Source organism: Microtus pennsylvanicus, chromosome 1 (genome assembly GCF_037038515.1).
Source record: "Microtus pennsylvanicus isolate mMicPen1 chromosome 1, mMicPen1.hap1, whole genome shotgun sequence".
NCBI classification, from domain to species: Eukaryota; Metazoa; Chordata; class Mammalia; order Rodentia; family Cricetidae; genus Microtus; species Microtus pennsylvanicus.
Window position 1 is genome coordinate 77,637,002 of NC_134579.1, and position 27,619 is coordinate 77,664,620.

The 27,619-nt window shown below is 43.8% G+C and overlaps 1 protein-coding gene across 2 annotated transcripts in view; it reads left to right on the forward strand.

Moving 5' to 3' along the window:
• Nucleotides 1–856: 856 nt before the first annotated feature.
• Ube2l3 (ubiquitin conjugating enzyme E2 L3) overlaps nucleotides 857–27,619 on the forward strand; it is a 50,598-nt gene continuing 23,835 nt past the window's right edge. The window contains exons 1-2 of one of the 2 annotated variants that reach the window (XM_075970309.1): nucleotides 857–936; nucleotides 25,771–25,866. In XM_075970309.1, the coding sequence (XP_075826424.1) occupies nucleotides 910–936; nucleotides 25,771–25,866 (123 nt within the window). In that variant the 5' untranslated portion in view covers nucleotides 857–909. The remainder of the gene's footprint in view (nucleotides 937–25,770; nucleotides 25,867–27,619) is intronic. The other variant, XM_075970319.1, reaches the window with a different exon arrangement.

Genomic DNA, 27,619 nt, shown 5'->3' on the forward strand with positions numbered 1-27,619 from the left:
CTCCACTGGCAAAGCTCTGCTGGGAGTTACCATCTAGAAGTTTCTTTCTCTTTGGGTCTTTCTGCCTCCCTCTCTAAACTGCTAGAGTTATGAGATTAAAGTGTGTGATACTACTGGCAGCTCTTACTATTTTTGAGATAGGTTATACTATGTAGCCTAGGCTGGTTAGAACTTATAGTCCTGCCTGCCTCCGCCTCCCAAGTGCCAGAACTAAAGGCATAATTCACTTAAGTTCATAGTACTCCTTCAATGAGGTTTTCTGAAAGTAGATCCTTGTCGTTGCTTGTGTGGGGGAGGCTGTATGTGATAATTAGCGTAGGCATGCACACACACGCATGTGCAGACCTGAGGTCCACGGATGTTTTCCATGTTTGCACTTCACAGGTTTTCTCCTTGAGGTTGAGGCTCACCGATTTAGTTAGACAGGTTAAATAAAGAACTTCAGGGATCTGCCTGTATCAGTCCTCTCCTAGAGCAGGGGATAATGCGTGCTTTTTAAGTAGGTATCCAAATTAAGGCCCTTCTTGAACATGCAGGCACCTTATCGACTGTATCACGTGTTCAGTCCCACAGTCACTTTCTTATCTCCCAGTTTTACTTTTTCATAATATTTAGCAGTGTCTGAAATAATCTTCATTTTGTGTACACATTTATAGTGCACCTACTACGTTCCAGGCACCGTGTGTATTGACCGTCGGATTGGAGCCTACATAAGGCAAGGCCTTTAATTGTCCAGGTCATTTGGGTCTACACAGGACTCCCCAGCACTGGGACCGGCACACAGTAGGCATTTCTTCTCTGTTCCGCGCTCTGCCCGGCCCGCCCCTCCCCCGTTCCAGGAAGTGAGGGGGTTCTAGCCGCCTGGCCTACCGCGATGCATTTTGGGAAAGCAGCAGCACCAGATCCAAGATGGCGGCCAGCAGGAGGCTGATGAAGGTAAAAGCCATTCTCTGGCGCTGGCCAGGCGGGGGGGCGTCGTCCCCGGGCCGGGACCCCCACGGCGGGCCGCGGCTCCTTGGGGCGTCGCCACCCTCCATCTCTCGTTGCGTGGCCCCGCAGTGCCGCTGTGCCGCGTGTGGAGGAGAGATGTAACGGGGCCGCCTAGGCCGCAGCCTGGGCGGGAGCGCAAGGCCGCGCCGGGAGCCGTCGCCGCCGCCGGCCTCTCGGATCAGCTTGGGCAGTTCTCGCGCCCCCTCCTCCCGGAGCGGAGCCGGGCCCTCCGTCGCAGCGGCCGCGGTCCGGGTCGAGGACGCCGTTGATGTGTGGGCCGGGCCTGGTGGCCCCAAGCTGGGCGTCCTCGGGGAAGAAAGCCGGAGCCCCGGCTGGGAGTCCGCGCCGCGGAGCCGCCCGGTCCTGGGCCGCGGTCGCCAGACTCTGAGCCCCATTCCGCCAGCCCACAGGTCCGGGACCGGGAGGCTTCGAGGCCCGAGACGGGAAAGGAAGGAGGAGGGCAGGCGGCCAAAGTTAGGTCAGTTAGTTGGTGGTCTTTTGAAATTGTGTTGGGTCCTCGCAAACTATCGCCTTGTGACTGCAGAGTCACACAGCGGACAAGTTCCAACTCTAGGAAGGCTCGGGGTCGGCCCCCGTCGCAGCTAGGTTCTCCTTCCAATCCACCTCTTAGTCATCCTCATCTCCTTTCCCTGATGAAGCAAAGTGACATTTTTGACGTGGGGGTGGGGGTTGGCTTCTTTGGTTCGAATCAAAACCGGCCAAAGTTTACAAAAATAACTTGGAGTACGCACTTTGTATCTTGAATGTAGCGGACTGTCATCTCACTAAGTGGTTCCTTTGGTGAAGCACCCAGGTTCTCGGTTGATTTCTGTTTTTCACTGGTCCATTTGCCGACATCCTCTAAAGACAACCCCGCCGGTGTTTGAGTGCTACCAGGTAGTGTGGCGGAGCTACCGCCTGACCGGAAATACAAAAGGCCCGGGGAGCTGGCTCCTGAGAACAGATAGCTGGGCCTCCTCCTTGCCTGCGATGTACGTGGTTGCTGAAGACGCTGGAAACAAAAGAAAACCTAGAGGGAACATTGAACTAAAAGTAGAGTGGCAGTGGGCACGAAACTGCGATGATAGAGCCCCCTCTCTGCTCTGCCACTGATGCCCATCATTTTCCTAAGAGAAAGGAGAGCTAATCGCTTCCGTGTTCAAGTCCCCCAAAGTTGCCGTCCCTCTAGTCTTATGGGTTTCAGTTTAGGAAGATGGGTGAATGCATGCTGTTTCTCCTGATTTTATTGAAATTACTTTAATTCATTCACCCCCTCTCAGGTACCTTTTTAAATAACTTGAACTACCCTTCATGAACTCCAGAGTTCCTTTTTCTAAAGCAAGTATTTAATTTTTTTATTCTGGTTAAAGTCTTCTATGGTCTTATCTGTAACAACTCTAACTTCTTTAAATTTTTTTAAAAAATAATGTACTTATTTTTAATTTTGTATGTATTGGTCTTTTGCCTACGTGTATGTCTATCTGTGTGAGGGTGTTGGATATCCGGGGTTGGAGTTACAGACATTTGTGAGCTGCCATGCTGATGCTGGGAGTTGAACCAGGTCCTCTGGAAGAGCGGTCCCAGTGTTCTTAACTGCTGAGCCATGTCTCCAGCTCCCCTAACTTCTTCAAAGTTCCCTCCCTCCTTCCCTTTCTTTCTTTCTTTCTTTCTTTCTTTCTTTCTTTCTTTCTTTCTTTCTTTCTTTCTTTCTTTCTTTCTGTGTGGATAATATGTTGTGCCACGGCATTCATGTAGAGATTAGAGTCCAGCTTGTCAGGCAGTTCTCTCCTTCCACTGGATGGGAGCCACGTGGTCCACTCAAGGGGGCAGGTTTACCCACTGAGCCATCTTATCACCCGATCCTGACTTCTTAGTGCCCACTACAGACTTTTCTGTTTTGTTTTGTTTTGAGACAGAGTTTCTCCATGAAAGAGAAAGCAGTCTCTTTGGTTTGGTTTGCCAACTTAAGAGGTTCTGGATGCTTTTGCACCTAATTATTGCAACAACTGCCATTTTTCCAGTTTTATTGTGTGCTTCATATTCATGATCATGTTTAGTCTTCCTTTTGATTTAGCTATTATTCCAACTTTGTAGAGGAGAAAAGAGAATGCAAAGAGATTCTTTGGCTTGCCTCTGACTACCCTACAAAGGCTAAGATAATACGTGATTTAACACAGCTCCGAGAGTCCCAAACAAAGCTTAAGGATGGTATTCCTTCTGTGCTCTGCCTTTGTATGTGTGTTTGCTCAGCCTGAGAAAAGCTATCTTCTCAATTCCCTTTCCTTAAGGGGAGTCCTTGGGTCACCACCTGTCCCTGGTCTGTGTGAGCCTCCCCCATCCCAAGCACTTCACATTCCTCTTTGTCACAGTCTGGTGCCTGTCCTGTGCTGGGTTTGTGTTTCTGAAGAGCAGGAATTGGCTTTCTTCATTTTTTTATTTTTGCCTCTTATGTTTTGAGACAAAGACCTTACTCTGCATCCCAGGCCGACTTCAAATAAATAAAAAATGATTTTCCTGCTTCAGCCTCCTGACTGCTAGAATTACAGGAGTGAACCACCAGGACCAACTGACCTAATTTTATTCTGGTATCTCCATGGTCTGTCCCCATTAATCCAGTTCGGCATTCCCAGGCTGTCAGACATCTAGAAGGGGAATTACAGTTTTTAAATTGTTTTCTAAAATTTGAGCTCAGGAAAAAGTTTAAGTACTTACTAATTTAAGCTTATTTTACTTAAGTTTTTTGTTGTTTTCAACACTCAAAATTAGTCTATGGTCATCTTTGTTTTTGCAAATGAAGCAGTTTTGAGTTTCAATAGATTGGGAGAGTTATAACTATAATAGTAGACCATGGTGAGGTGGGATGATAGGCTGATTCTCCCTGGTTTCAAGTGTGAAATACTACATTCTTCGTCATATTGTCTCCATTTTTTCTCCATGGGGGAGGGGAGAAGAGAGAAGGAAATTGTGGATGGAGATTCTTTCAGTTCAGGAGGGAAGTCCTATTTTAATGTTGCTGATCATTGGGTTTGAGAGTTTAAGCCTGGTTAGTTGCAAAGCAAAAATTAAACAAGATGGGCGAGGTAAGTAATCCTGTAAGTAATCCTAGACTTGAGATGGAGACAAAGATCAGGAGTTTAAGGTTAGCCTCAGCTATATAAGAGTTTGAAGCTAGCCTGGGCTCCAGGAGATCCTGTCTTAAACAAACAAAAGAAAGAAAATGTCATTGCCTCTGGTTGGTCAATACTATCCCAGTACTTCAGACAGAAATAAAGGAATTTCTGGTAGTGAAAAATTGAAACAGTTTGCTGGGTTTTTCTTGTTTGTTTGTTTGTTTTTGTTTTTGTTTTATTTTTTGCTTTTATGAAACAGGTTCTCACTATGTAGTCCTATCCTGGCTGTCCAGGAACTCACTCTGTAGGTCAGGCTGGTCTGAAACTCACAGAGATCTGCCTGCCTCTGCCTCTCAAATGCTGGGATTAAAGGCTTGCACCTGGCTTTTGTTATTAGTGTTTTGCCTGGGTGTTTGTCTGTGTACCATGTGTTTCCCTGGTGTTAGTGGAAGCCAAATTCATGGGACTAGAGTTGCAGATAGTTGTTGTTGTACCACCATGTGGGTTTGGGGAATTGAATTCAGATCCTTGGACTCTTTAACCAGTAAGCCATCTCTTTAGCCCTTTAGCTATTTCTTTAATACAACAGTAATAAAAAGCACCGTTTTGTCAGGCAGTGGTAGCACATGCCTTTAATTCCAGCATTTAGGCAGAAGTGGGTGGATCTCAGTAGGTTAGAGGCCAGCTTAGTATACAGAGTGAGTTTCAGTGCTACACAGAGAACTCTGGTCTCCAAAAAACCACCACCACCAACAAAAAAGATATAATTTCATATATCTTATTTTTATTTATACCTATGTATAAATATGATTGAAAAGTTATTTTAGGAAAAATGAATTTGAGAAAGCTTAGTAGTTTATTTTTTAGATTTATTTTATGTGTAGGATTGTTTTGGATGCCTGTATGTCTGTGTGTCATTTGTGTGACTGTTCCCCTCAGAGGTCAGAAGAGGGTATTGGAGCACTCTGGAGGCAAAGGCAGGAGGATCTCTGTTTAAGGTCAGCTTAGTCTACACAGTGAGTTCCAGGACAGGCAGGGCTATGTAGAGACCCCACCTTAAAAACAACAAATAAATAAAAAAAGAGAATATTGGATTTTCTGAAGCTGGAGTTATGGGCGATTGTGAACTGTCACGTGGATGCTGGGATTTTAACCTCTGTCTTCTACAAGAACCAAATGCTCTTAATTTTTGAGGTATCTCAACAAAGGGGAGTTTTAAGGAAGTTTATTTTTTATTCCCCCAGACAGGGTTTCTCTTTAGCTTTGAAACCTATCCTGGAACTCACTCTGTAGACCAGTCTGGCCTCAAACTCACAGAGATCCCTAGTACTGGGATTAAAGGAGGAGTGAGCCACCACCACCACCTTGAAAGTTTTGAATTTCAACATTAGCAAAAAAGATTTACAATGTTAACAAAGCAATAAATACATTTTAATTTGCAAAGCAGCTAATTCAGTGTTGAAGACAACACCTAGATTGTAACCATTGCTTTTGTCAGGAACAAGGAAATAGCTACAAAGCCCAGAGCAAAGACTGTAGAAATTGATTGCACTGATCATGGTGTTGTCCCCCTCCCTACACCGTTTCCCTACGGCCCTCCCATTGAGTAGCTTCCCAAAGGGACTTTTCTCAAAGGGAACTTTGTGGATTTACAGGTGGGGAAAGTACATTTTATTAGTTATGATGGTATAATAGTTGAGCCAAGGCACTGAGATTTGTAGCATCTTTTTTTTTTTTACTGTAAACATTTTTTTTTTTTTTTTTTTTTTTGGTTTTTCGAGACAGGGTTTCTCTGTGGCTTTGGAGCCTGTCCTGGAACTAGCTCTGTAGACCAGGCTGGTCTCGAACTCACAGAGATCCGCCTGCCTCTGCCTCCCGAGTGCTGGGATTAAAGGCGTGCGCCACCATCGCCCGGCTCTGTAAACATTTTTTTAAAAATTTTTTCCATGATATTCATTGAGCTCTACATTTTTCTCTGCTTCCCTCCCTGCCTCTCCTCTCCCCCTTCAGTCCTCCCTCAAGGTTCCCATGCTCCCAATTTACTCAGGAGATCTTGTCTTTTTATACTTTCTACTTCCCATGTAGATTAGATCTATGTACGTCGTCTCTCTTAGTGTCTGCATTGTTGTCTAAATTCTCTGGGATTGTGGTTTGTAGGCTGGCTTTTTTTTGCTTTATGTTTAAAAACCACCTATGAATGAGTACATGTGATAATTGTCTTTCTGTGTCTGGATTACCTCACTCAAAATAATGTTTTCTAGCTCCATCAATTTTCCTGCAAAATTCAAGCTGTCGTTATTTTTGTTTGCTGTGTAGTACTCCATTATGTAAATGTACCACATTTTTTTATCCATCCTTTGGTCGAGGGGCATTTAGGTTGTTTCCAGGTTCTGGTTATGACAAAAAAAGCTGCTATGAACATAGTTGAGCACATGTCCTTGTGGCATGATTGAGCATCCTTTGGATATATACCCAAAAGTGGTATTACTGGGTCTTAAGGAAGGTTGTTTCCTAATTTTCTGAGAAATTGCCACACTGACATCCAAAGGGGTTGTACCAGCTTGCATTCCCACCAGCAATGCAGAAGTGTTCCCTTTTCCCCACAACCTCTCCAGCATAAGATATCATCAGTGTTTTTGATCTTGGCCATTCTTACAGGTGTAAGATGGAATCTCAGAGTTGTTTTGATTTGCATTTCTTTGATGACTAAGGATGTTGAACATTTCCTTAAGTGTAGCCATTTTAGATTCCTCTGTTGAGAGTTCTCTGTTTAGGTCTGTACTCCATTTTTTTAATTGGATTATGTGATCTTTTGGTGTCCAATTTCTTGAGTTCTTTGTATATTTTGGAGATCAGACCTCTTTGTCTGAAGCAGGGTTAGTGAAGATCTTTTCCCATTCTGTAGGCTGTTGTTTCGTCTTGTTGACTGTGTTCGATTTGTAGCATTTTTAGAGTGTTTTTGAAGTAGTGTTGACTTGGTGTACTTCCTTAGTCTCTAAGCTTATGCCAGGGAGCAGGAGTTATTCAGTAGCAGTTCATTCCTTGGAAGTAGTTGTACTAAGCAATGACCTGTTTTGCTCTTTTTTTTTTTTTAAATATTTATTTATTGTGTATACTATATTCTGTCTGTGTGTATGCCTGCAGGCCAGAAGAGGGCACCAGACCTCATTACAGATGGTTGTGAGCCATCATGTGGTTGCTGGGAATTGAACTCAGGACCTTTGGAAGAGCAGGCAATGTTCTTAACCTCTGAGCCATCTCTCCAGCCCCCTGTTTTGCTCTTGAATACAGGTTTATATCCTCCTAACTTGGTAATTAACTATAGAGCATTGACATGGTCTGGTAATAATTGTCTTAAGAGGTGAGAGGATGTGTTTATGTAGTTCTAGCTACTAAGAAGCTTGAGGCAGGAGATTCCTTGGAGCTGGAAGTTCCAGGCTAACCTGGGCAACATAGTATATGTGAGATTCTAGCTCAAAAAAATAGAAAGGTAGGGAGTGAGGCAAGTTTTTTTTTTTTACATGATGTTATACATGGTAAGCCATTATCAATGACTTGAATCCATGGTGGGAATGGATTCTGGGGTTTTAAAATTGAGAAAAGTAGGGCCTGGAGAGATGGCTCAGTGGTTAAGAGCACTGACTGTTCTTCCAGGGGACCTGGGTTTAATTCCCAGCACCCACATGGCAATTCATGACTGGCTTGTAACTCCAATTCCAGGGGATCTGACACCTTCACACAGACATATATGCGAATGAAACACCAATGCACATAAAATAAAAATAATTAAATTATTTTTAAAAGTTGAGAAAAGTGGGTTTTTTTTGTGTGTGATATGTTTGATTTAGTGATGCACACATGTAGAAATCAGAGAACAAGTTTTGGGAGTTGGTTCTCTTCCATTATGGGTTTGACGATCAAACTTACATCAGGCTTACATGGCAAACCCTGTGTTGTGCCATCTTGTCAGGTCCTACCCTTATTTAGTATTTGGTGCTGGCAGTGCTAGAGATTGAACATGAATGCTTAGGCAGGTGTGTTACATTGAGTTATACCTGTCAAATTTGCATTTTTTCTCCTAAGGTTATGTCTTCCAGTCAGTTGAGACTAATTCAACTAATTCAACCATCCTTAATAATACTAGTATGGGGGGATGCACGGGGGGGGGGGGTGCACACGTGTGCAGGAGCACAAGGTGCTGGATACCCTGGGTGCACAGGTGAGCATTTTACCATTTAACTGTCTGCCCACCCACCCCCTTTTTTGTCATTTAACCTATCCCTTTGTCTGGCTGACCTTGAACTCAGAGATTATGTGTGCCCCGCCCCCACCTTTCCTAGTGCTGGGATTAAGGGCGTGAACCACCACTTCCCAGCTTCTCACTGGGTTTAAAATTCTTTAAATTTATTTTATGTGTATATGTGTTTTGCCTACATGTATATCTATCTATGTACTATGTGTGCATGCCTAGTACCCAAGAAGGCCAGAAGAGGGTGTTGGCTCTCCTGTCACTGGAGTTAAAGGTGGTTGTAAGCTGCCATGTGGGTACTGGGAATCAAATCTGGGTCTTCTGGACAAGCAGCCAATCTTCTTTTAACTGCCGAGCTATCCATCTCTACAATCCTTTCTAATTTTTATTTATTTATTTGCTTTTGCTGCTGTTTTTTTAGGGTTCCCTCTATGTAGTCTTGGCTGTCCTAGAATTCGCTATGTAGAACAGGCTGGCTTCGAACTCAGATCCACCTGTCTCTTCCACCTCAGTGCTGGGGGCAAGCACCATTATTTCTGTCTTAAAAGTCTTTTTTTTTTTTTGTATTTATAATTGTGTGTTTATGTGACTGGGTGTGCTCCTGGATGACAGTTTGTCTATAGAGGCAGAGCTTAGCTTGTGGGAGTTGTTTTTGTCCTTTCATCAAGACTTCAGAGTTAGGCTTGAGCAGCAGGTCCTCTTATCTGCTGAACCATCTCTCTCTGTTACTCTGGATTTTTTCTTTTTAAAAAACTTAATTTTATGTACATAGGTGTTTTTGCCTGAATGTATGTCTGTGCACCATTTGGGTAGTGCCCACAGAAGCAAGAAGATCTCCTTAAAACTAGCATTATAGGCAGTTTTTAGGCCACCATGTAGTTCTGGGAATTGAACTCTGGTCGCCTAGAAGAGCAGCCAGTGCTGTTAACTGATGAGCCATCTCTTTAGCCCCAACTCTAGATCTTTTTATTGATGTCCCTCTTGTCCCCTTCACCCCCCATCCCCCGTAGTGTCAGTGCTATACCTCAGTTCCTTGTAATGCTATCGCTGAGCCATCTCACTGACCCCTAACTCCCCTTTTTGGTGTACAAGAATCTGGGGCCTTAAGCAGTCAGGCAAGGCACTCTACTCTAGTGTGATGTGTCTATTTTCTCTGTATTGAGTGATTTCTTATCCTTTGAGACTCTGCTTTAAGGGGTACCTTCTTTGGGCCCTGGTGAGTTATGAGAAATGGTATACATCTATCTCTCAGAAATTCTATCTGTCCATTGTGTATCCCCCATATCTGCCAACTCAGTGACACCCCAGCCCCCAACACTGAGGAATAGGTGACATATGGCTTATTCCTTTAAGAATTAAATAAAGTTTTAGTAGTTGAAGAGAAAATCCTTGGGGGACTACAGATTTTTCTTCTAGCCAGCCTTGACCTGCTTAGAATATACACCAGTGAAACTAAATCCTTCTTTTCCCATAGTTGTCATGGGCAGTGTCTCCAAGACCTTCCCTAAAGAGCCCCAGAAACTTTATCAGCTTCCCAAGCAGGCAGCCCATTTGTCATACTGTATTGTGCCCTCCTTAGATTTTATTTGGGCCAACCCATAGGTGCTTTCCAAAAGCACCAAGAACTAGCCTGATTTTACCCTTGGGTTGGCTGTATAGCATGGGTGTGTCCTCTGCTCTTCTGGGGTGAGTCTTGGCAGGATCAACTTCTAGGCAGCCTCTGGAAGATATGTCACAGAAGGTGATGCTGGTGGACTTAATGACAGGTAGCAGAGCTGCCTCATAGCCTTTAGGTTTCAGTCACAGTCCTAGAAGTGCCTGGAGGGAGTGGGGGATTCTCCTTTTTGGACTGTTGAGAGCTAGACTTGGTGGTTGGGAGCTTAAAATTCTCAATTTTGAGTCTTGGGCTTGCCATATCTTAGCCAAGTGGTCCTGAGGAAGTTAACTTCGCTGCCTTAAGTTACTTTTTTTTTTTTTTCGAGACAGGGTTTCTCCTTAGCTTTTGGTTCCTGTCCTGGAACTAGCTCTTGTAGACCAGGCTGGTCTTGAACTCACAGAGATCCGCCTGCCTCTGCCTCCCAAGTGCTGGGATTAAAGGCGTGCGCCACCACTGCCCGGTGCCTTTTTCTTTCTTTTTCTGTATGTGTGCAGTGTATACATGTGTGTTGGTGGTGTGTACACCCATGTACATGTGTATGGAGGTGAGAGATTGTGCTTTGTCACTCTACAAGTTATCCCTGTGAGACAGGGTATCCCAGTGAAACTGAAGCTTGCTGCTGGCATGCTGGTCTACATAGAGTTCCAGGACAGCCCAGACTACACAGTGAGACCCTGTGTGCTCCCCCTCCAAGAAAAGAAGATTCTCCCCTACACAGTTTCTTTGAAAAAAAAAATAAAGAGGTGTTGGAGAATTGGCTTAGTGGCTAAGAGCATATCTTGCTCTTGCAGAGGACCCCGTACCCGCACGGTGGTTCACATCCATCAGTCATCCTACTTCCACTGGATCCAACATGTGGTACACATACATACTTGAAGGCAAACAGAAATACAACATATAAAATATAACAGATTTTTTTTTTTTTTTGGTTTTTCGAGACAGGGTTTCTCTGTGGTTTTGGAGCCTGTTCTGGAACTAGCTCTAGTAGACCAGGCTGTTCTCAAACTCCCAGAGATCCGCCTGCCTCTGCCTCCCAAGTGCTGGGATTAAAGGCGTGCGCCACCACCGCCCGGCTAACAGATATTTTAAATTAAAATTTTTTTTAAAGATTTATTTATGTGTATGAGTATTTTGCCTGCACATATGGTGTCGTGCCTGAGGAGATCAGAAGAGGGTGTCAGATCCCTTGGGACTGGAGTTAACTGATGGTTTTGAGCCTTTATGTGGGTGTTGGAAGCTGAACCCTGGTCCTCTGGCCCCACACAGTCTCTTAGGGTTCTAGAACTCTGAGGGCCCTTGGAGAGTAGATGCTGATGATGACTGTGGAGTCAGACCTCCTGTCCATCTGCCCTGCTCTTAGCACTCTGCGCCTGTTGGCCCCTCTTGGGCTTAAAGGACAGGTGGTTTGGATTCATTCATGCTGTTGTCTTTTTAAACAGCTTTGGGAGTAACCCCATGGGTAATAGATAAGATTCTGAGCTACGCACTAATTCTTGTGCTAATTTTGACAGCTCTAGGTCTGTATTGATTATTTTTGTTTTCTGTCCTTCATTATTATCTTGCCAGATTTTGCTTCTACCTTAGTAGTTCAGCAGCAGTTTTGGTAGCTGTTAGCCCAGCAGGCACAGATTTAACCAGAACAGACACTAAAGTCAAAGCCAGTGCTTATTGGTAGGATTTGTATATTGCCTACCCCTGTCACTACTGGAGGAAGAAAGTATAACTCAGAAGGCTAATAGCCTCTGAGCTTTTTCTTTTCTTTTGTATTTTTGAGACAGGGTTTCAGGATTTCTCTGTGTATCAGCCCTGGCTATCCTGGAACTCACTTTGTAGCCCAGGTTGGCCTTAAACTCACAGAGATTTGCCTGCCTCTGCCTCTCGAGTGCCCGGCTGAGCTTTTTCTAATGTGTGAACTGGCTGTTTTACATCAGTACCCCTTGTTATGAAAAAGTCAACCTAAGCTTACAGAAGGAACCTGCCTCCTTCCCCTCCCCACAGCACTACCACAGGCCTTCTTTTTCAGCCCCTCACCATGTGTTTGATGTAGGTAGTTCCTGGTCTTTTTGTTCTGTGCCTCTAGGTCTGTTGTGGATAGACTTGAGGCTGGTGTCCCAATCCTTGAGCTCCCAGTTTAGTAGGGGTGCAGGACTCTCAAGTGTGTAATGTAGGTAGGTCAACAATGCCAGGCACACTCTTGTTCAGATGAAGACAAACATTCCAGGAGGTAGGCCTGTGAGAAACTGCCTGCCTGTGGAGCCAGGGTCTTGACTGGGCTTGCCCAGGGGTTGTGTAGGCAGCATTTTCCTTTAAGCATGAGCTGTAGCTGTCTTCAGTTATATTCTTTTAGATTGACCTGAGGCCTAGCAGTGTGCTGTGGTAGAGTAACAGGGACCTATATTTAGATGTTGTTTTCTGCTTTTAACTTGTTTGAATTGTTACTTTGAGACTTGGTGGGTATCCTCATAAAGAGGATAATGAAATGACCTCATAGATTGAGAAAGTAGTTGTATTATGTTAGTTGTAATAATAATTAAGTGTAAGCATACAGCTGATCCATGAGAAGCATGAGTCACTCCCTCCCCCATTGCTGAGAATTAAGTGAAATGAGATTTACATTCAAGCATTCTGAAGGATTATGTTTAAATTTGCAGGATATATAATCATATTAAAATCATAATTTTATCGTCAAGCAGTTTCATTGTACACACTTGGAAAGTTTCCACTAATGCTAAAATTAGAAATTTTAGTTTTATAAATACTTACTGATTTTGAGACAAGTCTCACTATGTAGTCTTGTCTACTTTTTTTTTGTCATCTTGGCTGTTCTTGAAGTCACTATTTGACCAGACTAATCTCAAACTCAGAGAGTTCAGCCTTTCTCTGCTGGGATTTAAGACATGAGCCAACACACTAAATTTTTATTAATTTTTAAAAGTACTTCATTTTTATTTGAAATTGTATATACCTGTGTGCCAGTATGTGCATGTGAATACAGTGCTCTCTGAGGTCAGAAGAGGGGGCATTGGATGCCTTGGAGCTGGAGTTGCAGGGAGTTGTGAGCTACCTATCATGGATGCTGGGAATTGAAATGTGGGTCCTCTGTTAAGAGCAGTGTGTGCTTTTTGTTGTTGAGCCATCTTTCCATCCCACTTTGATTTTATTTTTTGAGAAAGGGTTTCAGTATGTAGCCTTGTTGGCCTGGAACTCACAGAATTATCAGGCATATGCCACCATTCCTGGCAAATTTAGGCATTTTGCTGGAGTAACACAAAATCGGGGAGGTGCTGTTTTACATTGTTAATGCTCTACCAGTTATGTATGTGGTGTTTGAACTCTTCTTACATATCCAATGCCAATCTGCTGGGTTTTGTTTTAACCAGTTAAGCGGCGCTTAAAGAAACAAACACATTCATTATGTAGTGAAGATACTGACTAGCAGTGGAAGGCTAGAAACATTACCTTCCTATACTTTAAACATTTGCATTTATTTATTTCAGGTAAGGGGAGGGCGGAGACGCATGTTTTTGCCAGAGTGCTGTGGAAGTCAGAGTACAACTTTTAGGAGTTGGTTTTTTCCTTACATTGTGTAGGTCCTGGAGATTGAACTCAGATTGTCAGGTTTGGCGGCAAACTCTTTACCTACTGATTCATTTTACCAGCTTTCTATTTATATTTGTATTTATTTTGCTTTAAAAATATTATCTTCGGGGGCTGGAGAGATGGCTCAGAGGTTAAGAGCATTGCCTGCTCTTCCAAAGGTCCTGAGTTCAATTCCCAGCAACCATATGGTAGCTCACAACCATCTGTAATGGGGTCTGGTGCCCTCTTCTGGCCTGCACGCATACATGGAAGGAATGCTGTATACATAATAAATAATACATAATAAATAAATATTAAAAAAAATACTATCTTCGCCGGGCTTTGTAACTGGAGGTTACAAAAAAGTTACAAAGCTGCTCGTCCTGCAGTCACTTTTACAATAACCACCCAGAGACTTAATATTAATTACATACTGTTTGGCCTATTAGCTCAGGTTTATTGTTAACTAGCTCTTTATAATTTAAATTAACCTATTTCTGTTGGTTAAAATTTACTACGAGGTTCGTTACTTGTTACCTCATATTCTGCTTCTCCTGTAACTGCTTGTGTCTCCCTGACTCTGCCTTCTTTCTCCCTGTATTCAGCTTGGCTTTCCTGCCTAGCTATATTCTGCCCTGCCATAGGCCACAGCAGCTTCTTTATTAACCAGTTGTAATTAAAAAAAAAACATATTCACGACATAGGAGGGGCTTCCCACATCAGGGCAGTAGAGAATGCCTTTTTTTTTTTTCCTTTTTTGTTTTTCGAGACAGGGTTTCTCTGTAGCTTTGGAGCCTGTCCTGGAACTAGCTCTTGTAGACCAGGCTGGTCTTGAACTCACAGAGATCTGCCTGCCTCTGCCTCCCGAGTGCTGGGATTAAGGTGTGCGCCACCACCGGCTGGTTGAGGAGAATGCTTTAATCCCAACATTTGGGAAGCAGAGGCAGGTGGATCTGAGTTCAGGGCCAGCCTGGTGTAGAGTAAGTTCCAGGGCAGCCAGGGCTACACAGAGAAACTCTGTCTCAAAATAAAACAAAAAGTGTACACCACTACACCTAACTTCTTTTTCTAATTACTGTGCATGTGTATACACGTATTTACCACTCTCAGTGTGTGTGTGCCTCAGAGGACAATTTTAGGAAGTTGATTCTTCCTTCTGTCTTTGGGTTCCTGGTATGAAACTCAGGTCATCAGGTTTGGGTGACAAGTGCCTTTACCCATCTTGCTGACTCATGTTCTGTCCTTTTTTAATGGAAGTTTAACCAGCCTAGCCCAGTGCTTTATATAGCTGCAGTGACTGTGGAAGGGCTGTCCTGGCCTTGGTCCAGCCCTGGACCTGCTGTATGAGAATTCTGTGACTTGGGCTTCTCTGAGTCTTTGCTTTTTACCTCTATAGAACGGGCCATTTGTGCCTGTTTTGCTCTCATTCTGGTGTTTAAAACTCTGATCACTGCCAGGTGTGTGATGCACACTTTTAAGCCCGGCACTCAGGATGCAGAGGCAGGACTGGTGTGCAGAGAGAATTTCAGGACAGCCAGGGCTGTTATACAGGGAAACAGTCTTTGAAAAAAACAAACGAACAGCTCTGGTCATAGCTCGTGTGCTGCATGTTGTAATAGTGTGGAGTGTTGTCAAGATTGTCTGTCCGCACCCCTGCCTGCCTTTCCCTTGGCATGTATTTCTGAATGTTGCTGCACTTTTGGATGTTACTCTGAACTGATGCCTTTGATAGATAAATGTGGTAGTGATGGAATTTTTTTAATTGATTTTTATTGAGCTCTATTTTTTTCTCTGCTTCCCTCTGTGCCTCTCTCCACCCCTTCAACCCTCTCCCAAGGTCCTCATGCTCCCAATTTACTCAGGAGATTGTCTTTTTCTACTTCCCATGTAGATTAGATTCATGTATGTCTGTCTTAGAGTGTGATGGGCTTTTAGCAAGAACCATGCCATACCTTGTGTTTCAGCTCATTTCAGAAAGTTTTGTATTAATAACAATAACATCCTTAGTTTCCTTGTGATATGTTTTGGATAGTAGAAAATCTACATTGTTGAATTTTATATTTTAAGAAACAGGATATATTTAAGGAAAGAGAAGAAGTTAGTATACATGCTAAGTAGATAAAAAACTTCCTGTAAGAAATAGATTTTTTTTTTTTTGGTAAGACAGTAGAATTTTCAGGTGAGGGTAACACTTGGGGGTAGGTTGTATGCAAGCCTAGGCCTATTTGACTCTATAGGCATTGCTTCTTCCTATGAACACTGACAGTTTAGCAGCCAAACCAAAATATTACTTGCAAGTATGATTAAAAAAGAAATTGATGCTGGAGCAGTTAAGAGTGTTTACTGCCCTTGCAGAGATCCTGGATTTGGGCTGGGAGATACTCAGCAGTTAAGAGCACTGACAACTCTTCCAGAGGACCCAGGTTTGATTCCTAGCACCCATGTGGCAGCTCACAATCAACTGTAGCTCTAGTTCCAGAGGATCTGAGTCTTCCATTGGTTTCTCTGAACATATGGTAAACATACTAATGTAGACTGACACATAAAAAAAAATAAATCCTTTGAAGGAGAGCAGAGAAGGGTATATGGAAGGGTTTGGAGGGAGGAAAGGGAAGGGAGAATTATAATCTCAAATATAAAAGCAATTTAAATAAATCTTTAGAAATTAGTATTGGAATTAGTTTTAGTATAGAGATGCTCAGTGCTAAGAGCTGTTACTGCTAGTCAAGTTAAGAGGACCTGACTTTGATTTCCAGCAGCTGTGTGAGATAGCTTACAACTGCCTGCTGTGTGAGTTCCACCTCCAGGGGAGTGTTGATACCTCTGACTTCATGAATACTCACCTGCACACTCCTCCCCCACTCAGAATTAATACTGAAGAAAATGGGTGGGGATTGGATATTCTCTTTTTTTGGGGGGGGGTTTCGAGACAGGGTTTCTCTGTAGCTTTGGAGCCTGTCCTGGAACTAGGCTCTTGTAGACCAAGCTGGCCTCAACCTCACAGAGATCCGCTTGCCTTTGCCTCCCAAGTGATGGGATTAAAGGCGCGGGTCACCACCTCCCGGCCAGATGTTCTCATCTTATTGTCTGTAACAGTCTTCACAATTGGAGGACGTGCTACTGCCACAGAACGAGTGAGTGCTGAAATTTAGTATACAGGGCCTGGAGAGATGGTTCAGCAATTGAGAGCCCTGGCTGATTTTCCAGAGAACCTGGATTAGTTTCTAAGCACCCACATGGTGGCTCATAACTGTCTGTAACTCCAGTTCCAGGGGAGTTTTTCTGACCTTTTTGGGCATCTGGTGTGACCATGCATACAGACACACACATACAGGCAAAAAATACATAAAGTAAAAAAAATTAGTCAGAGTATGTTGTGGAATATTAATTTAACTATGTAAAGGGGTGTTGCATTTGTTTATGCTGCATTTGTTTAACTATGTAAAGATGTGGTGCATTTGTTTCACTTTGCCTGCCTAAGGTACCTGATTGATCTAGTAAAATGCTGAATGACAAATAGGCAGAGGGAGAATAGGTAGGTAAGTCTAGGTGGGCAGAGAGAAGTAGGAGAGAGATGAGAGAACAAGGGAGAGACCCAGAGCCAGTCAACACATGAAAGAGACAGGAAAAGTAGTTCATACAGAATGAAAGAAAGGTGAAAAGCCTCAAGGCAAAATGTAGAGAAACGGGTTAAATTATAAAAGTTAGTGGGACAAGCATAAGATAAGGCCAAACATCCATAACTAATATTAAGTCTCTGTGTCATAATTTGGGGGCTGGCAGTCCGAGAAAGCCTGCTACAAGAGTTCTAGCCAGGTGGCTGGAGAGGTGGCTCAGAGGAATAGAGCACTGGCTGCTCTTCCAGAGATCCTGAGTTCAATTCCCAGCAACCACATGGTGGCTCACAACCATCTGTACTGAGATCTGGTGTCCTCTTCTGTACTGCAGGATACATGAAGGAAGAAACCTATATACATAATAAATAAAAATCTTAAAAAAAAAAGAGTTCTAGCCAGTTTGATGGCACAGTGGGTAGAAGCATTTGTTGCTGAGCCTGATCTGAGTTTGGTCTCCAGAGTATGCATGGTGAAGAGAGAAAATAAACTCCTTAAGGTCTTGTGATCTTTGTGTGTTTACATACCTGTAAATGAATAAAAATAATTGTATCACTATATTTTAAAGTCTTTAGTATAGGGCTAGGCATGTAGCTTGGTTGGTAGAGTACTTTTTTTTTATGCACAGAGCACTGGGTTTGATCCCCAGCACCATATAAAACTGGGTGTGCTGGGGCCGGGCGATGGTGGCGCACGTGGTTCGAGACCAGCCTGATCTACAAGAGCTAGTTCCAGGACAGGCTCCAAAGCCACAGAGAAACCCTGTCTCGAAAAAAGCAAAAAAAACAAAAACAAACAAACAAAAAAACTGGGTGTGCTGGTACACATCTGTACTCATACATAGGTCGAGGCAGGAGGATCAGAAATTCAAGATCCTCTTCAGGCTGCATAGTGAATTCACTCAGCCTGGAATACATGAGATCCTGTCTCACAAACAAAATCTTCAGAATAAACAACAATGGAAAAAGAAATGAAAGTCATACTAATCCCCAACTCTCACCAGGGGTTCTCAGTGTAGTCCTGCTGCCCCGAACTCTCTTTGTAGACCAGACTGGCCTTGAACTTGGAGATCTACCTGCTTCAGCCTTCTGAGTGCTGGGACTATATATAGGTGGACACCATTATGCCTAGCATAATAGTGGTTTTTAAATTTTACTTTTTGTTTTTGTTTGTTTTCCAGACAGGGTTTCTCTGTGTAGCCCTGGCTGTCCTGGAACTAGCTTTGTAGACCAGGCCGGCCTTGAATTCACAAAGATCTGCCTGCCTCTGCCCCCTGAGTTCTGGGATTAAAGGCGTGCATCACCACCACCTGGCTAATTTTTAAATTTGAATTGTATATGTGCATGATGTGGGTGTCGTGGCATGTCAGGGGACAGCTTTCAGTGTTTGGTTTTCTCCTTTCATCATTTGGGCTCCAGGAATTGAGCTAGGTCATCATCAGGCTTGTGCAAGTGCTGCACCTGCTGAGTCAATGAGGCGGCCCCATACTACTTTTTCTCTTTCCTTCCCCTTTCTCCTGCCCCTTCTTCCCTTTTCCCTCCTCCCCCGCTTCTTCTCCTTCCCAGGGGTTCCTGTGTATTCCAGCTGTGGATACATAGCTTCCTGAGTGCTGGAATTAGTATTTATTAAATTAAAAGAATCAGAAAAATGACAGTTTCTCTGATCTCAGACTTATAGTCAAAGGTATTTTTTAATTTTCATTACTTCCATGTGGCTACTAGCTCAGTAAGTAAGTAGCATAGAACTCTAGTGCTCCTTAGGATTCTCTAAGGAACAAAACAGGTAGAATGAACTAATATCTGTGTATTAGTAAGATTTATTAGAGTGGCTTACAGGCTGTGGTTGGATAACAGCTGTCTCTTGACAGAAAGCCAAGGATCCTGTAGTTGTTCACTTTAGGAGACTGGGTGTTTGAGCAGTTCTGGTCTGGTGCTGATAGAGGTCCCCAAAGGTCCTGGAGAGCACCAGTTTTCAGTCTGTGTTGAACAACAGCCAAGGAGTGGGTCAGCATAGATTAACTTGCCTGTGAGAGTAAGGGCAAGCAGGCAGAAAGCACAAGTTTCATTCTTTTTTTTTTTTTTTGGTTTTTTTTTCGAGACAGGGTTTCTCTGTGGTTTTGGAGCCTGTCCTGGAACTAGCTCTTGTAGACCAGGCTGGTCTCGAACTCACAGAGATCCGCCTGCCTCTGCCTCCCGAGTGTTGGGATTAAAGGCGTACGCCACCACCACCCGGCCTTGTTTCATTCTTCTGTGTTCTTTTATGTGGGCTGTCACCAGAAGTTGTGGCCCAGATTTGGGGTGGGTCTTCTGGCCTTCAAATGACCTGTTTTTATGGTGGATCTCCCACATCAAGTGATCTAACCAAGAAAAATCCCTCACAGGTGTGTGCTCAGCTGCTTGGGTTTTAGTAAGTTACAGATGTAGTCAAATTTGACAAACAAAATTAGCTATCACAAGCCAGTAGGTAGATCCTCCTGCTTCTACCTACTGAGTGCTGGTGTTGTAGGGATGCACTTAAACTACCAAAACCAATGTTTCATGATAGGACACAGTTTTCATACCCCCATCAAAACAACAACAAAACTTGGTGGGTTTTGTGTGTGAGTTCTGTCTCAAAACAAAACAAAACAAAACAAAAACAAACCATAAGGCTGGCTGTGCAGGATAGTCTCTTATTTTCCCTAATCTTTTAAGGACTTGGGGAAATTGTTTCCTTTGAGAACCCAGATCCAGGGGGCTGGAGAGATGGCTCAGAGGTTAAGAGCACTGGCTGCTCTTCCAGAGGACCTGGATTCAATTCCCAGCACCCACATGGCAGCTCACAACTGTCTGTAATCCCAGTTGCAGGAGATCTGGCATCCTCACATAGACAAAACATCAGTGAACATAAAATAAATAAATAATTTAAAAAAAGAGAGAGAGAGAGAGAACCCAGATCCAGCTTTCCAATACTGCCAACTGTACTTGGCCTTGCAGTTGGCATGTGGCATTCAGTTTTCTGGTCCTACTTGAGAAATGGGCATTACCTCTTAAGTGGACTGTCTGTTGCTGTGATGAAGCACCATGACTAAGGCAACTTTTAAAAGGAAACATTATTTATTTATTTATTTATTTTTGAGACAGGGTTTTTCAGTGTATCCCTGGCTGTCCTGGAACTCACTGTGTAGATCAGGTTGGCCTCAAACTCAGAGACCCGCCTGCCTTTGCCTTCTGATTGCTGGGATTAAAGGCATGCACCACCACCACCACCCTGCTAAAGGAAGCATTTAATTGAAGGCTTTCATCCAGTTTCAAAGGACTACTCTGTTATCATGGTGGAGAGTATGGCAGCAGGCAGGCAGACATGGTGCTGGAGAAGTAGTTGAGAGCTCATTCACATCTGATCTTCAAGCTGCAAGCAAAGAGAGAGTGAGACTGGACCTGGTGTGGGCTTTTGAAACCTCAAAGCCCACCACCCCCAGTGACATACTTTCTCCAACAAGGCCACACTTCCTTTTTAAAAAATTAATCAAATTATTCATTCATTCATTCATTTTGGTTTATCGAGACAGCATTTCCCTGTGTAGCTTTGAAGCCTGTCCTAGAACTCGCTCTGTAGACCAGGTTGGCTTCGAATTTAGAGCAATCCACCTGCCTCTGCCTCCCATGTGCTGGGACTAAAGATGTGCGCTACCACTGCGCGACAAGGCCACACTTCCTAATCTTTCCCAAACAGTACCACAAACTAGGGCTAAGCTTTCAAACCCCCATATGAGTGTATGGGGGTCATTCTCATTCATACCACCACAGGCTATAATTTAGTGGTTGAGTGTTTGCTTGCCTAGCACATTTGAGGCCCTGGAATTTCTTTGTGTGTTTTTTTTTTGTTGTTGTTGTTGTTTTGGTGTGTGTATTAAGAATAGAGTGTGTACTGCTACAGTTATTGAGGCCCTGGGTTTGATATCTAGCATCACCCAAAACAAAAACAAAACCCCCACAGAAACTGAGCAGTACCCTGTGTTTTTTTTCAGATTCCTTTTAAAGCTGGGAGCAGCTGGATTCAAAGAGGGACCTCTTTTGGGCTTTTCCCTGTGTGCTGCTTGCCCTCTTGCAGAAGGGACTAAGGAGTTGACTGGTTCTGCTTTCTTTTGGCTCATCTCTTGGCTGTCAGCATTGCACCATCAGCCCTGAGCAGCTGACCCCAGGTTGCTTTTGGCATTGAGCAGAACTGAAATAAATCTTTTGGGGAAGTGTGTTCTGTAAGCGCGTGCCATTCTTGCTTAGATCTTTCAGACTTTATTCTCAAAGAGCTGGACTGCTGCTGTATTTTTATTTTAAAATTACGCTTTACTTACTATAATTTGTATGTGCCATGTGTGTGCACGCGTGGGTACTCATGTCACAGTGTGGATGTGGAGTTTAGAGGACAGTTAGCAGGAGTCTCCTCTGCTTTCACCCTGTGTATCTTGGGGGTGGAATTCAGGCTGTCAGACTTCTATGGTAAGCACCTTTAACCTCTGAACCGTCTCATTAGCTTTTCTTAGTCAGCTCCTTTCCATCGTTATTAGTAATAAAGCCTTTGGACTTCAACCTCTGAGTTTACATGGGTTTCTTGAAATTCTTTACTAGGTTGTTATTATCCAGACCATTCTCAGTTATAGTTGTGATTTTAGATATACCATCTTGAGGGTTTGTGTAATTTTCTCTCAGGTCTTTAGATAGAACCTCTGAATGAGCAGTGTGGCTCTTCAGTTTGCTTTCCTCAGTGAAGGAGGAGGCAGCTCTTGTCCTTAGAACCATCTTGGGCAATAATGGAATTTTAACATGCTAGCCATTCTTAGTGCCCATTGTTCTCAGCTAGGGCTGCAGAGGGTGTTAATCTCAATAGGACAGGGCTAGATGTCTGGCATATGTTTTTTGTGTAGGACCCAGAATGCTGAGCTGCATGATTCTGTTTTGGATCCCATTGAGAACCGCTCTTCTGTAGGATACCCAGCATTCCCGGATGTCAGGGCTTATTTGTCTTGGCTCTCACTTCTGTCTTATAATGGGTTCTTTGGTTAGAACTGTTCGACAGGAAATTACCTTTCCTTCTTGGGTACCTTAACCTGACAGCAAAGAGAGTTTATCTGATCACTCTGCTTTGAACTTCCTGAGCCTCCAGCTCAGCACTCATTAGTGGCACCCTTCCTTCTGTGGCCGGAAGGCTTGGGGCTTTTTTTAATCTTTGTTCAGGTATCTGCTTGATAACTTGGCACTGAGGCGCTTGTTGTCTTAGCCCCTAGGAACAGAGCTTCATGGGTTTTCTTTCTTTTCTTTTCTTGAGTATTGTGTTCCCCAGGTTAGCCTTGAAACTTACTCTGTTCCCCAGGATGGGGCTTGAATTTACTTTTTGAAAAAAAATTGAGGGCTGGAGAGATGGTTAAGAGAACTGGCTGTTCTAGAGGACCTGAGTTCAATTCTCAGCACCCACATGGCAGCTCACAACTGTCTGTAACTCCAAGATCTGACCCCTCACACAGACATGCATGCACACCAATGCACTAAAATTAAGTAAATTATAAAATTAATTGAAGAATTTTGAGTGTATGGGTGTTTGATCTGTGTGTGTCTGTACACCCCCTGGGCCAGGAGAGGGTGTTGAATGACCTGGGGTTGCAGTTAGAGGTGGTTGTGATCTACCCTGAGTGTAGGACTTGAACTCGGGGCTTTATAGGTGCTAGGCAAGCATTCTATGAATTGAACTACAGCCCCAGAAAACTATGTGCCTTTTATTTACTTAGTGATTTTGTAGTGCTGGGATTGAATGCTGCAGGATCTTGTGCTGCCAGTTGGCCACTGCCTTGCTGCTAAGCTTATAGTCCAGCCTGCAGTCCTTAAACAACTTAAACCCCATCTTTGTAATTTTCATGAAATTTGCCTTATGCCTATTAGCCATACTTCATATTGTTTGCATAGAGCACTGAAGCTGTCAAGTATGTTTGTATACAGGCCATGTAAAGTTGTTTTTTTTTTAAAATGAACATTCAATATTTCCTTCTTTCCTTCCTTATTTGGTTTGTTTTTTGATTTTTTGAGACAAGGTTTCTTTGAGTAGCCCTGACTGTTCTGGAACTTGCTTTGTAGACCAGGCTGGCCAAGAACTCAGAAACCCGCCAGCCTCTGCCTCTCAAGTTTTTTGGTTGTCTAGATTTCAAAGTTCTGTTTGGAATATTTTATCTCCTGCACCTGTCCTACCCTCATGAAGTTGAAGAGTAGTGGTTAGTGACATGTGAAACCTTTCCTTCTTGAGTGTGTCCATATTTCATAGTTCCTGAGGAGTTCTGAGTGGCAGCTGGAAGACCAAGATGGTAACTAGCAGGTTAGAGTATTCTCGCAGGTTCCATGATGTTTTCTTGTAGAGCAATCAGGCTATCTCACCATATGTCCCCTGGTGTAGATTAGAGGCTTGCAATATGGCTAGACCTTCCTTAGAACTGAACTGGTTAAGCTTGGTAACATCCTTTCCCTTCTTGTGCCACTTAATAAAAATTCCCATATTGGGGCTGGAGAGATGGCTCAGTGGTTAAGAGCATTGCCTGCTCTTCCAAAGGTCCTGAGTTCAATTCCCAGCAACCACATGGTGGCTCACAACCATTTGTAATCGGGTCTGGTGCCTTCTTCTGGCCTTCAGGCATACAGACAGAATATTGTATAAATAATAAATAAATAAATAAAAAAAAATTCCCATATTAAAGCTCTAGTCACAGTTGCTGGACTAGAATTTCCGGAGTTGGTCCAGGTGCTTATAGTAGGCACCTGAGGTTGTGAAACGGGCAGCATTTCCCTACATTCTCCTGTGGGACACCCACTTCCATCCATTTCTTCTTCCTCAGCTCATACTGAGTTAGGCCTCTCACATCTCTCCAACTCAGAACTGGTACACTGACTCTGCTTCACTGTGCTTTGAGAATTACTCCTTCCGTGATTCTCTAGCTCTACTAACTAGAAATAGTGTCTTCTAAACTATTGCGGCCTAGTGGGAATGTGTGATACAAAGGATCTTTTGATCTTGGTGACATAGAAGCCAATAGGGTGGCCTTTGCCATTGTGAATCATGGCTGCTTAAGGAGGGAGCCTTTCCTGTATTAGAGGGCATGTGGGCTGGGAGAGAGGAGCTGTAGCCTGGTAGATGAGACAGGGTCAATGTTCAGGTTGTAGGTGAGAAGGCATCTTGGGTGGATGGGAGGCTATCATCTCATTGGTTGTGAGGTCTGATTGAGGTAGTAGTGGGGAGTGGCAGTCTAGGAACTTGGGGGAGGTGACCACGTATATGTGGGCATGAGTCATGGTACTTTCTGGGTGGCTTGGGTAAGATGCCTGCTGTATATTCATTGTTGTTGGTGAAGCAATGGGAAATGTCAGGCTGATACACAGTGGAAAACCAAGTGACAGACAGCCTTAAAGACAGCTTAAACAGAATTCTGAAATAATCTGTTATGGTGGTTGTGCTTTCTGAGTGAAGTGCTGTGTTATCTACTTATGAGAACTCGCATAGATTTAGAGTCTGTCATGGTGTAGTTTCCCGCTCATTGTTTTTAGTTCAGGAACTTACTGCACCATTGATAGCTGAAGAAACTGAGCTTCAGTATTGATTGGTTTCTTGTTCCCCTCCCCATCCCATACTGGTCAGTTGTGCTCTTTGCCTTTGCCTGTCCTGGGGTGGAGTACTGAAATTGCTCTTAACATGTTAGGTAGGAAAGACTTGTGGGCACCCATTTGCCTTTGTTTGCCTTCGAGTTCCAGCCTTAGTCATCTTTAGAGTGTACATTGCTGGTGCTTGTTTGAAAAAAGTTAGGTCTGCAGGCATCTCAGGGCCCTGTGTAGCTAGGGGATGGCTACTTCATTTGTTTATTTTCAGTTCTTCCATTTATTTTTCCTTTTTTTCCCCTGTTTTTCTTTGACTTTTTTTCTTTGTTTAATTTACTCACTGATTTATTATATGAGTGCTCTGTCTACATGTACACCTGCATGCCAAAAGGGGGCATAAAATCTCACTATGGATGGTTGTGAGCCAGCATGTGGTTGCTGGGAATTAAACTTAGGACCTCTGGAAGAACAGCCAGTACTCTTAACTGCTGAGCCATCTCACCAGTCCTTTTATTTTCCTCCCTCCCTCTCTCTCCCCCTCCCTTCCTTTTTGGTACAGAGTCTCACTTTGTAGCCCTAACTGGCCTTGAACCCACACCAGTCCAATCTCCCAAATGCTGGGATTACAGGTGTGAACTACCTGGCTCTGCTGAGGGTATTTAAACAGGCAGCATGACCAGCCCAAAGAGGAGGTGGTATATCTGTAGTAACATGGTTCCTCTCATTGTATTCAGTGGGTTGCTTGAGACTGGGGCTTGGCTTGGTCTGGGGCAAGGGTCTATAAAGGCAGTGGCATTACAGATGGAATTACCATGGCTCCATGCCTCCTTAACCTGATATGGTGTATTCTGGTGATGATGTATTAGTGATGTTGTCACCTGTTTTAATTTGAGGGAGTCAGGAGGGATCTTAATATGTGGTGCTTTCCTGATTTGACACCCCTTTATGCTTTGTTAATCAACAGGAGCTTGAAGAGATCCGCAAATGTGGAATGAAAAACTTCCGTAACATCCAGGTTGATGAAGCTAATTTATTGACTTGGCAAGGGCTTATTGTTCCTGTGAGTATTGAACACTTCCACTTCTTATTAGATTATTCTTTCAGGTGGTGTGCTCCTACTGCTGGCTCTGTGTTCCTCAGTAAGTTCCTAGTCTGGGCAGCCCACAGATGGGCAGAAGTGGGCAGTGGCTACAGGGTGACAGGTAGGGTAGGTTATGGCCTTGGGCTCTTGAATGGAATCTTGGCTTTGCACTGGTGTTTTAAACCTGTAGCTGTCCAAACCTTCCAGATGTGTAGTTCTTGACAAAGGAACAGGAGTTTGCATCTGTGCTCCTGTTGTTGCCTACCTGCCCTGGTTTTAAATGATTCGCACTGTTTATCAGGTTGAGACCCCTCTGTTGGTTTTGGAGGAGAGCTGGCTTCCCATATAGACCTTTGCTGGCTTTCTCCATTGATTTTTTTTTTTGCATCTGCGACTAAACTGTGCTTTATTCCTGGTACATTCCAGTATGTGCCTCCGTTTGTCTTGAATCAGTGTTCACGATTGCCTGTGTGTTCTCCCTTGCATTGTGCTTTCCAGAACCTTTTCTCTAGCATCTACCCCAGATAGCCCTACATCCTTCAAGGACGCCTTCCCAGAGGCTCGGTTCCTTCTTGGGGCTTTGCTCTGCTTCTGTCTTGTTTCCTTATCTTAGGTCCCTATCCTTCCTGACACTTGACCTGTGCTTTATTTCAGCACACATTTCTCCCACTCACCTGAAGTGCTCACACCAAGCACATGGGGCCCTCTCAGTTTACATATACCCCATGCTTGCCTCTGAAGCTCTGCTCCTTTGGCAGGGTCCTAACCCCTGAGCTTGTAGTCAGTTTCTCTACTTTGCTGATTTGCTGCTGCTTTCTCCACACTCTACAGCTTGAATTTTGTTACTCTAGCTTTCTTCTCCTTTGGTTTATCCCTGGGGACCCTCCTAGTATATATGAAAGAGTTCTACCCTTCTCCTCCCCTGCCTTCTCTCCCAGAACTGCACTATTTGTCCATTGTACAGCCCCACTTGGACATTGGTAACTTCTAGTCACCTAGCCTACAACTTTGATCTACCTTGATATGCTCTCTTCCTTCTTTCTGCCACATTCACTATCTTCTTTCCTTTCTGTTTTAGTATATGTGCTGCCGAAGCGAGCACTCTTCTTTTCCTTTCTGCTTTGCCCATTTGAGCCTCAGGTTCTTTCCCTGTACCTGATACTCCTTCCATTGTTACTTACAGTTGTTTCTTGTGGAGAGACTGTCTGCTTTACCAAAGAATATAGAGTATACTCACTGCAGATGCATTCTTCTTGATTCTGTTTATTAGATTAGGCAGCAAACACTGGCTTAGAAGTTTTAAATCTGGGAATTTATAGTCAAGTTTGGAAATATAGTCTCTGGATTTCTTTAGTAAGGTGAGTAGGCTCGACACACAGGGAGGGTGGCTGCAAGGTTTTTAGCTACTAAGGTCTGGCCTGTGTCTACAGTTCTTGCCTGTCATTGTGACCTATCAGGGGTAAGTAGGACCGCTAGAACCATCTGATCTGTCTGTCCCTGTCTCTCTTCTCTTCTCTTCTCTTCTCTTCTCTTCTCTTCTCTTCTCTTCTCTTCTCTTCTCTTCTCTTCTCTTCTCTTCTCTTCTCCTCTCCTCTCCCCTCCCCTCCCCTCCCCTCCCCTCCCCTCCCCTCCCCTCCCCCCTCCCCTCTCTCTTTCCTTAATGGGGGGAGGATTCAAGATGAAGTTTTTCTGTATAGCTTTGGCTGTCCTGGGACTCACTCTATAGACCAGG